The sequence below is a fragment of the Dunckerocampus dactyliophorus genome, chromosome 8 (genome assembly GCF_027744805.1).
Source record: "Dunckerocampus dactyliophorus isolate RoL2022-P2 chromosome 8, RoL_Ddac_1.1, whole genome shotgun sequence".
Lineage (NCBI taxonomy): Eukaryota > Metazoa > Chordata > Actinopteri > Syngnathiformes > Syngnathidae > Dunckerocampus > Dunckerocampus dactyliophorus.
The window spans coordinates 18977260-18992831 of record NC_072826.1 but is presented as its reverse complement, the minus strand read 5'-3'; the positions used below and the strand labels follow the sequence as shown (position 1 = coordinate 18992831).

The following is a 15572-nucleotide window of genomic DNA, read 5'->3' as shown; positions in this document are numbered from 1 at the left end:
TATAGCCGTTATGACTCAGGTATGGTATGATATTGACAGAATTTTTAAAAGTTATCATACCCCTGTCCTTACGACTAAGATCAAGCACACCTGTTGTGCGAGGTTAGTCTGAAGACTAACCTTGAATTTAGTGTGAGTGGGTAACAAACTAACAACAGACTTAACAACTCACAAGTTCTGACATAAGTCATAGTCAAGTGTTTCTTGTGAGTGGTAATATGGTGGCCGTGTTTCTTCACAAGTCATTGACCAGTGGGCTATCCAGATTTTTTTTTTGTACAGATCAGTGATCTAGAGGGGTCTGATTAGTCGCTAAATATAGCGACTAGGTTGCTATGATGGCCGATACCTCCTACTCTGTCCTACCTGTCTGCTCTGTTGAGCACTGTGCAGTTAGATGAGGTCATCACTCGCATTTGCATGCCGGTGAAGGGCACATGACCACACATACTGAGCACTGTCCATACATTTGAGCGAAATCCAGACAATACCTTAATATCGGTTGGCCGATATTATCGGAAATCCCTAGTTCCCCGATTACTTTGCTGCATCCGACTGACACATGCAGTCTGGAGAAGGCACCCATCAAACATGAGAGAGCTGGAGCAGTTTGGTCATGATGGGTGGTCCAAAATACATGTCGAGAGATGCAGGAGTCTCATTGAAAGCTACAGGAAGCACTTGATTGCAGTAATTGCTTCAAAAGGTTGTGCAACAAAATATTAAGTTAAAGGTTATTATTTTTGTCCAGGCCATGTTTGTGCACTGAAAGAAGGATGGAATTTGTAATGAATTACACTACAAGGTTTGTCATGGGCAAAAATTACTAATTCTAATACCCCTAAACCACTGGGCACAAATGACTGCAAATTAGTCAAAACATGCACCCCCTACTTGTGTTGCCTGTGCTATTATTTTTCTGACACTACATGGTGGCACTGTTACGACACACTATTAGGCAGACTGATTAAAATTTATACACAGCTCAATCCACTCTGCACAACACCACTGTAACTTTAGGGTGTTTAGCCAAATCACCACTAAATTTCATTCATACACACTTTTAGGGGACTGACAAGCACACGTGTGTAAAATATACTCATTTGGATGAAAAACATGGCTGCCATTAAGCAAAACATCTTTACAGGAACTAATTGTGCATTATTCCTTGGTGAAAACAGATGGTAGGAATACAGTAGCTCCCTGCTTTTTGCAGGGGTTATGGGCTCTACACACGGAAACTGCACACGGGAGACTCCCACGGTTTTGATTGGCAGTCAGATTTGGAAGGAATTTTGGGGTATCAAAGTAGTACAGAGGAGGAAAAGCGGCCTGTGTCGATGGAGTACTCTTGCTAGTACCGGATTTTGCTAGTATCTAATATAAACTTGCATTAATTTCTGTGTAAATTTTATTTATTTTATTTATCCTTTATTTAACCAGGAGAACCTCATTGAGATTAAAAATCTCTTTTTCAAGAGTGTCCTGGCCAAGAGGCAGCACAATTTACAGGTTACATCAGACATTCATACACACATAATAATAAAAAATTAAACAATAAAAATACAAGGTAATAAAATTAATCAGGCAAAGCATTTACAGCATGATAATTTCTCAACCCAAACATTTAAAAGTCTCTCAAAAGAGTAAATTGAGACCAACTTATCCAGCTTCAAGTCAGATTGGATCTTATTCCAGGAAAATGGTGCAAAATAACTGAATGCCTTTTTTCCTTGTTCTGAGTTGACACTTGGAACAGTCAACATGATAAAGTCTTCAGATCTCAAGTTATAGCGATCAGTTTCTCTGGGCAAAATATAATCACATATATACCTAGGCAGCAGTCCGAGCATAGCTTTATATACAAAATTGCAAAATTAATGCAAACTTACCTGATATGTTTACTCTGGTGCCAACAAGTTTCCATGCCATTACTTTTTGGTTCTCTCTATATTCTATCCCTATATTCCTTTTTAAAAAGGTCAAATAGCTCCAGGAAATCTGACACTGCAAGTGAACATAGTGCAAAATCGCAACAAAAATCATCGAAAAAACATTATCAGTGAAACATAAACATGTAAAAACTGTGGTATGTGTATCCTGTACATTTTTTTCTGTATTATCACATATTTATAAGTTGTTACCAACTTAGTGAATGAGATGTGTTTCCTGCAGAAAAAAAATTGCCTATTTTTTTGTAGAAAAATAATGAAAATAAAAAATTTTTTAGACCACAAATCTGCAAATTTGCAGGGCCGTGAATGCTGAATCACGAATGTGCAGGGATCCATCGTATTCAAAAATGATCGGAATGTGATGATTCTTAATCTTTTAAAACCGCTTTATTTGGGGCAGCTGCTTTGCTATAGGAACTGCTAGGCGATGCTTGTGTCAGTATATACGTGCTGTACAGCCAAACAAAACCGATTTGTAGGAAAAGAGAAAACAAATCCGCAAGCACTCACTTCAATTGGCAAACAAGCGAACAGTTGGAGACCAAAAGTTTCACTGATGTAGCGGCTTCTTTTACACTTACCCAGTAGCATACACATGTTTCCCACATCTACAGAAACCAACAATGATACCAACTTTGATAGCAAGATTGTTGTAGACCTTTATAGATGCAAAGAAAATTGCTATTTATTTTGGGAATGTCTTTTTCGAGCAAAATGATTTAAGAGGTTGTAACACATTTGTATTTATTTCCAGTTCCAAAATCATTTCCTTTCTGTTTAGCCATTTTAAAAGAATAGTTAAACTCTCACATAGTGTTGTTTTCCTTAGCTATTTCAGGTTGGGGTGAGGCATTTGCATACTGTGCTGCGCTCGCAGATTTGATGACGAAGTAGAACAGCAGCCTCCGAGAAGCGTTCATCATTTACATGGCGTGCCCCATATACAAACTGAGGACTGCTGGAGGCTGCCAGCATCGATGCCTCCTCTTGTTGCTGCTTCTTTTACCAAATATTTTGGTATAAAAGCAAAGTCATTCATCTGGGATCTGTGATAGTACAGCTATGAAATGTTGTTTTCTTAAAATAAATAAATACAGTAAAGCTAATACGACTCATTTAAATAGTTTTCATTTGAAGAACATGAATCGGATGCGGTCTGTCTGCTTGTTTGACAACACGGCGGCCAAACTAAACATACTGTATGCATGGGCAACCATGTATGCCACAGTAGTTTTCCACCACCAAGTTTTCTTAACTTGTATGCATGGGAATGTATTTCATTGGATGTCAGCAGTTATTCATGTCGCCGTCCGAGAGCATATTTTCTCCATCCTGTAGGGCCTTTTTTAAAAAATAATTATTCATGCCTGTGAAGTAGCATGTTTTGTTTGCTCCTTCATCACACTGAGCGCTATATCCTGAAGGAGCTGCTGCAGAGCATAATAAAGCTGGCATCAGTATGGAAGATTTAAGGGATTTGTGTTGGCTTTTAAACCAGGGCCACAGGGAGAGAGTTTGCAGCATGCACTTTTAGACACTATAAATAATGAATAAAGCCCCCGCAATGTCGAAGGAGTGAAGACGGGCTTTGAAATTGACATGCATCATCTGGGAACTTGAGCTGCGAAAATGGCCCTTTAAAAAAAAAAAAGGTCTACAAATTAGAGTTATGCATGCAATTCCGTGAATATTGGTGAATACAGCAGATCTCTCCTTTTCAAAGGAGTTTCTTCCGGCAATCCTCCGGAAAAAAAAAAATACTGTAAATAAATAAAAATAAATAAAAAAATCCACGAGGAATTGAGATTCCCAGAAAAAGGTCTATTTTTGACACACTGCATTATCAGTGAAGCATAAAGACTTAAACATGTAAGATGTTGTGGGTTGTTTTTTTTTTAACAGTGGTACATGTATGCTGTACATTTTACTGCTATTATCACGTATTTATGAATGATTAGGATACCAACTTAGGGTGAATGAGATTTGTTTACTGCTGCGGGGGGAATATATATATATAATTATTATTTTTTTTTTAAATACCAAATTTGCAGGGCTGTAAATGCTGTATAGTGAATGTGTGGGGGTAGATGTACATTGGAAATTCTGAGTCTGGTCAAGATGATTTCTTTGCGTTTAGAAACTAGGAGTGTAACAAGACATGTATCTGTATCGAACCATTCAATACACATGCGTACCGAACCGTGACCCCTGTATTGAACAATACACAGTTTCATATTTATTTGATCAACTTCTGACGGCGCTCTGTGCTGAAAGCTCAGTGTATCTGCGATCAACTACTCTGGCTTAGGTTGCATTGTCAAGCACAGAGCCACTGAGCTCCGCCTCCCACATTCATAAAATGCTGAAAATGTTGAAAAATGTTCGCAATTTCAATAAAATTCAAATTAAAAAAGACAAGGTAATTTATTTTTTGTATTGAAAAAAACAAACAAACTTGTATTTATAGTCACACCTTTGTTGGCATAACATTTCTGCATAGATTTTGCAAGGCTTCAGCAATGCTTGCAAAAATATCTGAAAGTATAGCGAGTTATGTCGGCGGTTTGATCAATTACGATTTTGTACAACTTAAGAGGCAGCTTGTTCCAGAAGATTTTGACTTAGGGACTTCAGGCTTCAAGGTTTTAGAGGTTCTGCCTAGGGATGGACAAGTCAGTTGATTGACTATGAATTCTGTCAGTTGTATGAAATGAATTGTTGCTTAATCGTGTCTTAAAGTAACTGAGGCAGGACTTGGCTGCAACGAGCAGAGGCGCTGTTGATTCAGTGCACTAGTTTTCTGTCTACATCCTCCAGGCAACAGTATTATGCTCTAAACTGGAGTTCAGAACATCCAGAGAGAGAACCCAATGTAGTTTACAATTCTATACAATTTATTGATAAACCATAAAGTTTTTAGCGGACAACAGATGACTGTTGTCAAAGTGTGAGTATATTTTGAGCAAATTTGAACAGTATTGTGATAATAGTGGTAACCGTGAAAATCTTGGTCTTACTAATCATCACACAAAACATTATATAAAATGTTCATAATGTTTCAGCGGTTAAATACATTTTACAACTTTGTTCTATGGACCTTTTATTTTGTATTTTAAGAATGGTCCGAATCCAAATTTTATGTTGAATTGTTGCAGACCATTGAAAATAAAATTTGATCAAAATAAAATGTTCTTCCTTACAGTTACAATATGTATGTATTGTAATTTGAATCCACAAGCGTATCTTTCTCCAAGCATCCGCACTTCAGATTTCATTCCTTATGTTGTAAAAAAAGAACATCTGTAGGCCACTCTAAGGATTAGGGAGGATTATGTAATTGAACGTTGTGGAGGAGTTTGGTAGCCTTTAAATGTAGGCATGATGATTTTAATGCGTTTTGCATGAGTTGGAAACAGTTGCAACAGTGCCACCGACTTTGAATACTGGCTGGGTTATGGTGGTGACACCCTCGGTTAAAAGCTCTTATAGTGGCAACATTGTAAAAAAAAAAAAAAAAAAAAAAAAAAAAAAGTAGTATGTGCAGTTGATTTCTTAGACGTTCTGGGCTTGTTTAGAGACCAATCGTATGCCCTCTCGACCAGTCAGTCATACATTTTGCGGCAGAGTAGTGCATTTTCTCGGCCAGTCTTGTCAGCTCCTGTCTTAGCTCAGCTTGTGGGAGTGGCCTTTGACTCCCTGCACATAAGCCAGTAGCAATGATGAGGCGGTCGAGGTTTCCAAGCCTGCAGCACTCCCCTCCATCATTAACATGAAGAGTCACGCTCGCCACCACTAGCCCGCCCCACCCTGTAATGGCAGCCATTTGTTGTCCTCTCCTCATGTCCTTGAGAGGAGAAAATGCAGCATCTTATGGAGTCGTTTACAACAAGCTGTTGCACTCAGGGATGTTTTCCAACAACACACACTGATGAATTGCTTGTATGTTTTTCTCCTCCTGTTGCCGTTTGATGCTTTAAATTGTTATTGTCAGCAGAGATCTATTCAAGTATTTATTTCAGCTGAGTAGCTGCTTGTTATATATTTTTTTTCTTCCCCTCAGCCCCCTTAGCTGACAGTTCCATTTGGGGGATTTTTGCTGCCTTTGGTGTTTTAAGGGAAGTGACACCTGAGCAAAGCGACAAGGTGTCAAGATTTTCTTAACTGTGGCTTTGAAATAGATGACGCCTGCTTTTGTTGCATTTGTTTCACCCTGAATTAGAGCCAGTTAAATTAAAAGTTGCTGAGGTGGGCTATTGCTGGCTATTATTTCATTTTCATAAGGGACAAGTGAGCAGTTTGAAAAGCAGACTTTGTACAGCTCTTTATACATTTGGGATGGGAGTACACAGTATCAGAAGTGGCATTACACAGTCTCAGAAGTGGGACGACCTGTTGTCAGAAGTGGGAGAACCTACTCAACCCATGTTTATGTCTGGGGGGAAAAAAAATAACTGGTTAGGATCAACCCCTATTAGTCACATTTACCATAGTGATGGTGTGCTAAGTTTGAATTACCCTTGGGACAGGTGACCCCTTTTCAATAGACCTTGCAGATGGCAGAGACACTAGGATGCTTGGTATGGAGATGGAGAACCTGTGTGTGTCCAGAAAGGGTGAGTTAGTGTGATGGAGCGTCCTTTTTATATTAAATCTGTCTTGTGAAAATCCATGCCCTCTGTTGCCATGTTCAGTATACAGGTTTTTCAACCCTATGGTGTCAGAAGTGGGATCCTTGTTTAGCCATGGTGTGGCGATTTTGAAGGACCTTCACGACAGGTCACCTCGGTGAAATAAACTGGACAAAGACTTGACAAAGATGGGGGTGCCACTCCTTAAACTGTGACAAATGGTGTCAGAAGTGGGATTTCCTACTCAAACCATATTTGTCATGTTTGCTATAGCCATGGTGTGTCAATGGTGTGAATAACCCTTGGGACAATTAACACCAGCCAGGTGTTAATTAAAAAAATGAAAGAACATCTGCTGATCCCAGATATGCATGCATGCTCAAGCTGACAGCATCAGAGTAAAACTGCATTTTATGTGACAGCAGAGCCTTGTTTCTTGCGTGTGGTGAACTGAGAAGGGCTGAGGCACGGTGCAGGTTCTCCCAGCGCAAGCCCGACGGGAGACTAGACCCAGTTTCCTTCTGACGCAGTCCGATGTCTCCTGGGATTTCATGCCATCCTTTTCATGTTTTGGCTCTCCTTCTGCATTCTTGTCGTGTATCCGAGGCTTTTAATCTACACGGAAAGCAGACCGAGCAGTAACAACAAACAATACAAAGTTGGATAAACAGAGCAGCGTGTGGCTGAGATAAAGCGACTGATTAGCATTTCTGCATGTAGCTGTCCGTTTTCAGCAAGATGGGAGCAGATTATATTCAAATTAAATTCTATTAGTGGTTCTAATGTTGTTTTATCCTGACCTGCTGCTGCTTGTGGTTGGCCTGTGTTTGCAGAGGGAGATGAAGGAGCAGCTGGCCACCCTGCAGGACAGCGAGAAGGGTCACACCGAAGCCCTGCAGCTCTTGCAAAGACAACTCACTGAGACCAAGGTGCTGCAGCATTTTTTCTCCTAAAAACGCATCTAATTCTTATTTCTATGTTGGAAGAATTAATCTCTCCAGTTTTCTATGAATATTGCATTGAACAAAACAACACATTTTCACATGTTTGAACATTGTGTATCCCCAAATTGATGCGGTCAAACCATTTGTTGCAGAAAACACAAGTGTTTTCAGTTGTTTTGAATCTTTAAGTGCTCATGACACCCAAAAAATGTAACCCAAAAAAAAGAAATAAAAAAAATAAAAGTATTCACTTGATAAAACATTTTTTTCATACAGATGTCATCCGCCAGTAAACAGCAAGTGAAATGCACAGCACAGCAAAGAAAAATAAATACTGACAATAACATTCACTGATATTGTCTTGTGCTGAGTAGTTATTAATAAATTGTACATTGTTACTACATACTTGTATACGTTTTTCAACATTTACAGAATGAGCACTGTCAGCTGGCACTATATCACTTTCGGAAGCCAGAGCAACCTCCCCTTGTTGACAAAGCAGTTCATTGAGCATCATATTAAAAATCAGCCAACATTTGAACAAAATCAATGTTGTTTGACTGTCAAGTGATTGACACTGACAGATCAATGCAGAGACTGCAAGATACCAGATGAGTGAGCAGCAGTCCCTGTTTAGCTAGCCTTGAAATTTGGCACGGAACTGCATTATTCTAGGATTTGTAGACTATATCTAGTAGAAACAATTGTGGATTTATTTACGCCCACCTCTTTCACAGTCAAACATTTTTTGGGTATTTGACTTTTTGTTTATTTTCATCTGCGTCAGTGCTTGTGTTTTCCCAGGTCTGGGTTGATGAAACAACTGATGGTAGAAGCACCTTCTGGTAGTACACATTCAGTCCCAAACTTTCCTTTATCTGAGGCACATTATCAAAACAACTGTCTTCAAAATGTGCAGAACATAATACATAAATAAATAAATAAACTGACACGGTGAATGGCGTCTTTTAGAAGTGTGCACAGGTTTACTTCGGCTGCTCGAGTGTTCGAGCACAAGCTTGCCAGACAACAAGTGGGCATAATTAAAAAAAATATATATCAGAATAAGAGAAGAGCAACAAAAAATGCACCACCACAATATGAAAGCAATGTATTTCATATTCCATGCGTACTTCTAAGAAAAAGGGTTCTCAAAGTGACGTCTCTTTCTCCAGTCTCTGACTGGATTGTTTTTCAGACGTGGAAAATGGTAGCATTTTGGGGTCACAAAGTCTCCAAAACAACCGCCAGGTGCTATCTACGTTCCAAAAAGCTGTTTGGGAGGCATGCACGGAAAAAACTTTTTCTCACTCCCAATCATTAAGCTTCAAGCTTCAAGTGGGATCATGCGCTTTGGTCAGATGAGACCAAGATAGAGCTTTTTGGCAAAAAACAGTCTATACTGGGTCTGGCGTAACTCAAAAGAAGAGTATGCAGAAAAGCACCTCATGCCCACTGTGAAGTATGGGGGAGGATTGGTGATGCTGTGTGTCTGTTTCTCTTCCAAAGGCCCTGGGAACCTTGTTAGGGTGCATGAAACCATGAACACTTTGAAATACTAGGGTATTTTAAAGCAAAATCTGGTGGCCTCTGCCCAAAGCTGAAGATGGGTCGTCACTGGGTCTTTCAGCAAGATGACATGTGGCCAAATCTACACAGAAATGGTTCACCAGACACAGAATCAAGCTCCTACCATGGCCATCTCTGTCCCCAGACCTCAACCCCATTGAAAACCTGTGGAGTGAGCTGAAGAGGAGAGGACCCAGGTCGCTGGATGATTTAGAGAGACTGTGCAAAGAGGAATGGTCAAAGATCCCTCTTTCTGTATTCTCCTATCTTGTGAAACATTATAGGAGAAAATTAGGTGCTATTTTGTTGGCAAAAGGTGGTTGCACAAAGTATTAACATCAGGAGTGCTAATAGTTGTGGCTCACATGATTTGATGTAAAATAATTATTTCTTGATGTGTGAATTTTTTTGTTGTTTGTTTTGTTTTTTTCTTAATGCACTTGAATTAAAGTTCCATTGTGGGGAAAAAAAAATTATTAGAAGCTAAAGAACACATCTTAACCAGGGGTGCCAATATTTATATTGGTTGGGCCAATCCAGCTAGTGGTGAGGAAAAAGGTTTTTCCTTGGAAGATATTATGAAAAACCTTCAAAAGTGACTGTTTCAGCACCTCTTCTGTCAGAAGTGGAGCCAACAAGTGAGGGAGAGGATTGATTTTTCTCACATTTGGTGCTCATAAACAGGCTCGAGGGACACCTATTACTGTTACAACATCATTCAAAAGTACATTTTGCAGAATAGGATGATAAGAGACCTTTTAAAAAATCCTCAATCTTCCCTTGTGAGTTGAAAGTTCCCCTGGCACACTTGAGTAAAGCGTTGATCGACGCACCTGTTGCAGCATCGCACCACTTCCCGTCAGATTGAGGCCAACCCGCTCTGTTGATGTGCCCTGACTGCACTACAGCCACTTGTCAGTGAAAATGCACTGATCTCATTAGATTTTTCTACATTTGTCCAAACTTCCTCGTGTTTCCACCTCCACTCCTCCTTTTGCTTCCTCGCCAAAGGGGCCTCATTATTAATTTTCCCCTTTATGTGTCTCTCCAAATATGCCCGAGATGGAGAATGAAACACAATTAAGAGGTGCTACAATTTGAATACTTGGCTTGTTCACATTCTGGAAGATCCTACACACACACACACACACACACACACACACACACACACACACACACAACACCGCAGATTGTCTTCATAATCACATACTTGCCTGAAAGGTATCCTATCCAGTCTCCTGTCTCCATGGGCTGCAGACACCTACCTGCTCAGCTCCATAGTCAGCGAGACTGATTGTCTGGCCTGCTGCATCCTCCCACTCCACTCTTCAACTAGCTAGGAGGGCTGAGACGCTGCCTACCCCTAATGTCATAACTGTCATACTCCTTGAGAAATAGTCGCATTTAATAGGTTCCCACAGAGAACATACAGTACCAGCCGCCACTCTGGAGGGAATTTTTGGGCTACAGTAATTAAATTTCAGATGAAAGTTCCTAAAACAGCATGCACACATCAGAGGAGAGCTTGATGCCCACAGAAATAATAGTTGTCATGAAGCAGTGGGTAAGAAACATAGTAGTATAAGCAAGTACAAGGCTATAGGATTCTGGTCCTCTTTGTAAGACTGATGGATGCTTGCGTCTTGTTTTTTAGTCCTCAGCCAAAGGTCTCCGCGCCACCATCGGTGACGCCTTCGAGCGCCTCCACCGCTTTCTGCGCGAGCGTCAGAAGAGCATGTTGGAGGAGCTGGAGATGGACACAGCCCGCAAGCTCACCGACATCGAGCACAAGATCCAGCGCTACAGCCAGCAGCTACGCGACGTCAAGGAGGGCATCCAGATCCTGCAGGAGCGCCTCGATGAGACGGGGCGGCACGACTTTCTGGAGGGGGTGGCCATCACGTCCGAAAGGTAAGAGAATCTGCAATATAGTCAAAGAAGAGAATACACCCTCTGATTTCAAGAAACATTGGATTATATCTTCTCAAGGGATAATAGAAATTAACTTGAGAGTAGTCAGTTATACAAGTACAGCTTATATAACAGTATAGATTTATTATCCACTGAAAAGAGTCAACACACACACACACACACACTATTGTCTGGCTAGCAACACAATTGAGTACACATCACAGTGAACATCACAGTACAAATTTGTTTCCCTTAATGAGCCAGAGCTCCCCAGCACTGGCAGCGCTCATGCAGCCCCAGACCATGCTTGACTGTAGGCAAGGCAATTATTTAGCATCATACTTGTGTTGCCAGCTATTCAGACAATTATTGGTGTGTCATTTTCAGTGGTTAGTAAATCTATACTGCTATACAGTACAAGCTGGACACTGACTACTAGGCCTGTCACAAGATCTCGTGTCACTGTACAACAGGCAGGAAGAGGGTTCACTCTGCATTGGTTCAACACTTGATGCTTCATAGAACAATGGCATTCCTTGAAACAACAGAGATCGAACGGAGTGAGACCTCTTGTCAGTCAGTCGTTTTGTCTGTGTGAGGGGAGGCGGGCCACTAGTATACACACAGAGTGCAGCAAGTAAGCCTCGTGGGGAGCAATGCAAGTTAAGGAAGTCAAAATTACAAGGAGAATAAGATGATTGCAAAGCAAAATGCCACAGCCCACTCATGGGAATATTCCGACTTCAAACCGGATTAGCAAAGTGAGCCCATTAACACGGATGGACTGACGGACTTACTTCAAACATATCCACCAATTTTCCCATGTGGGGAAAAACTACACATCGAGATGCAGAGCCTTCGTGCCGACAGTCAACACTCATTGAGATGTTTAATCGACAAAGTCAATACAAACGGAAGAAGGCAAAATGGTGTGCGTTCACAGGATGTGTAATTTGCTACATCGCAAAGTAAATGGTGCTCTGTAAGTGGTTATGATGTTGGCCACACAGTAATCCGGTTTCCTCACACATTCCAAAAACATGCATGTTTGTTTAATCTGCAACATGTGTTTGTCTATATGTGCCATGCGATTGGCTGGCGACCAGTCCAGGGTGTACCACGCATCTCGCCCAAAGTTGGCTGGGATAGGCTCTAGCATACCCACGACCCTAATGAGGATAAGAACATAGAAAATGGATGGAATACAGTTGAAAAGCCACCATTTCAAGAAATGCCGCAAATGTTTGACAGACGGTACGAATTTTGTGTGAGGGAAATATAAGTCACAAACACCAATTCCACAACTTTACAGAGAGATGATATATTAAAGGAAATACTGCATTATTATGATTATATTATTATATATTATCATAACATTAGTGGTTTATTTGGTTTAAAAAAAATTGACAATAATATAATTAGTGTCTATTTGTAAATATTGATGCTAAAACTAAACATTTCAAAACACACCTGCATTGTTTTGTGACTGGGTTAAATAAAGTTTGCTTGTCCAGTCATAATTTTTTTTCATTGTACTTAACATTAATGTTAAAGTCTTGCCTTGTCTCATTCTCCTGGACCTCAATCTCGTGTGCCGTCTCATCTCGTGAGCTGGGTGTCTTGTGACACGCCTGCTGACTACTCTAAAGTATATTCAAGTTTACGTTCTATAGTATTGTCTCATGACAAGATATACTGTAATAAAATGCTTGCCGAAATCTGTGGGGTGTACTGTTTTGCAACAAGTAGAGATAATCCCTAAGCAGATGGCGATTTGGTTCCAAAAAACAGCCGTCATGTTTAATCTTCCTGAGGTTTGTAGAGGACGTTTTAATTGAACCCTTTAACATCTTTGTGCAGGAGCATGAGATTAGCTATTGAGCCATAATGCGATGAAAACATCATTCTGATCAGGAAATGTGCTCACTTTCTTGCTTGTTCAACAACTACAGGAAATAAAAATGTATAAGAATATGGGGTTGATAACTCCAAATGAGCCCCGGTGCCTTCTTTGATGGTTAAGTTGTGAAGCACGTAGCAAGATGATATGGCCTGCGCTGAATAGCCACAGCCACAGCTATTTGTAGTTTCACTGTTCTACCACTAGGTTTTGTGTGTACGCATGGTAAGAGTTGTGCATAAATGTATGCATTTTCCCACGCACAAGTACAAGTGGATAAATCCCATACTTTGCGTGGGAATGTTCTTCAGGGGTTTGCTTCGCAAGATATCAGAAAGAGGCAAAAATGTCGATTGCTCTTTTCCAAAGTCAAAGCTAATGTGACTATCCTGTTTTGCCTGAAACGCAAAGATTATAGGTCTGCTTTCATGGATGACTAAGGAAATTTTTAAAGAGTCACATTTGAGGGGCTGAAATCAGTAGATTTACAGTACATTTTCAATGAAACGATTTGTCGATTACCAAAATAGTTGGCAATTAATTGGATAATCGATTAGTAATCGATTCATCGATTAATCGTTGCAGTTCTAAATTATATCATATTTGGGAGTAAAACCTTTTACACATGCAGAAACATTTTCCTCCCTGACTTTGATGTAACCCACTCAGAGTTTCCTACAGGAGTTGTGGAGCTCCATATCGGAGCGTCATCCAGCCCCATTCAGTCGCTCCGTCAATTAACTCCAATGACGGAGGCATTTCACCCCCATCCAGGAGATGAATGGAGAGAGGCACTACGTTATTAAGCTAGTGGCAATTCAACTGATAGAGGCTACCATTGATCTCTTCCTGTGGCAGAATTAAAGGGAAGATACATGAGACCAATCTGACGTACGAAGACTTCCCCACATCCAAGTACATGGGACCTCTGCAGTACACCATATGGAAGTCGCTCTTCCAGGACGTCTCTCCAGGTAGGTGGCATTTTGCAAGGTTACGTAGCGGCACACCTTAGAGGTACGTTTCCACTAAGTGGTACGGTTCAGCTCGTCACGGGATGGTACAGTGTGGAACAGAGAACCAGATGTCAACAATGTGAGGAAGCTCATATCGTCTTTGCATTCCTTCCACATTATTTCATGGAAGTGTTTGTCTCTTAACGCCCCCATTTGGTTCTGTACCGCTGTTGTTGATACCCCAACAGAAGGCAGCCAAAATGTTTACGGTTTGGTATCCAACAAGTTTTAGGTTGTCATGCATTTCTGGATATTTACAGCTAATCCTGACCACCACCAGTAGCGGTCCGAGCCAAAGGGCCGCCTTGCTCTCCTTCAGACAGTGCCGAGAGGAGCACTGCCTTCCTCCATCAATCACTCTTAGCAGAAGACGATGATTTAAATAATGTGCTTAGGAATTTTGTTCCTCCCTCCCATCAGTCCTCCCATTTCAACCTGTTGCCAAGCTGAGAAGGGAGGCCAGGCATTATTGCAACCTGCTGTTTTTTTTCTTTACTTCCCTCTCCTTGACTGTCAGCCAAATGGAACAATTGGTTCCAATCCATCAACGGTGGTTTGCCAGAGACGATACAAAGACGTTCTCTACCAACATCCTTCAATCCTTAGCCGGGTTCAGACGCTGAGAACCGAGTGGTGTTGTCGGCACAGGCCCCAGGGTGAGGCTATTATTTGGCCTTTAATGGCTGTAACAAACACCAGAAACATCACTCATAAATGGGTTTCATCTTGGCCACTGGCTGGAGTGCAGACACCTTACTATGCTCTCTTTAACGCCCTCAAATGAGGACTGTCAGCTACGCTGCTGTAATTACAGCTTCCTGCTTCTATTTTGTATGCTATTGTTAAAATGGTTCAACATTCTCACCCTACGGAGAGCACCTAAACAAGACTGCAGTGTAGAAATGAAGCTGCCAGGCGAGTGTGCTGCACAAGCCATCCATCAGTCTCCTTTAAGCTCAGAGCACGGCTATGATTGCCTCCTCCAGCGCCTGAAGTCCTTTTTGTGAGTTCACCCTTCACTAATGAGCATCCCTGGTAGTGCGCACTTATCATTAAAAATGTAAAGTCCTGTTCAAATCACTATTTTTAGGTTGGGTTTTAGGGAGGATTTGAACCCTTAAGAGATGCTCGGGACATTATGGCTGTGTGGAATGAATATAGGTAAAAATGTTTCAAATCATTGCTTTGGAATTGTCATCTCTGTTAATCACCTTAAAATGGCAAAGCAACACAAAAAAAATGGCACATTTATTCTCATCAACAAAAAGTGTCCTATTGGAAATCATTGAAACTCTAAGTCTTAATTGATCTTGACATGAACGAATGCAGCCTTTATGTTAAAAGGGATAGCATGAATTTTTTTACATGAAGTTGTATGACATCCCCATCAGCAGTGTCGTACATCAACAGTGCCTAGCCCCCACCCCGACCCCACTTGGTTCAGTGAATCCAGTTCTGCACAGATTTCTGAGATGAAGACGCATTCAACACTTTTTACTCTTTTGTGTAAGAATACTGGCCTTTACATATACTACAGCAGTTTTTTAGAAGCTGACATTTTTCTGTCGTTGGGACCTTAAGTGTAAAAAATGTATGAAAATCAATGTTGGTGCCAATTAGTGACCTATGTGAGGGCCTAGTAATAAGAA

The 15572-nt window shown here is 40.8% G+C and overlaps 1 protein-coding gene across 1 annotated transcript in view; it reads left to right on the top strand.

Annotated features, from left to right (window-relative positions):
- The window catches only part of trim62.1 (tripartite motif containing 62, tandem duplicate 1), a 46514-nt gene that overhangs the window by 24200 nt on the left and 6742 nt on the right, over nucleotides 1–15572 (top strand). The window contains exons 3-5 of the mRNA XM_054783385.1: nucleotides 7417–7512; nucleotides 10751–11007; nucleotides 13766–13881. Of these exons, the coding sequence (XP_054639360.1) occupies nucleotides 7417–7512; nucleotides 10751–11007; nucleotides 13766–13881 (469 nt within the window). The remainder of the gene's footprint in view (nucleotides 1–7416; nucleotides 7513–10750; nucleotides 11008–13765; nucleotides 13882–15572) is intronic.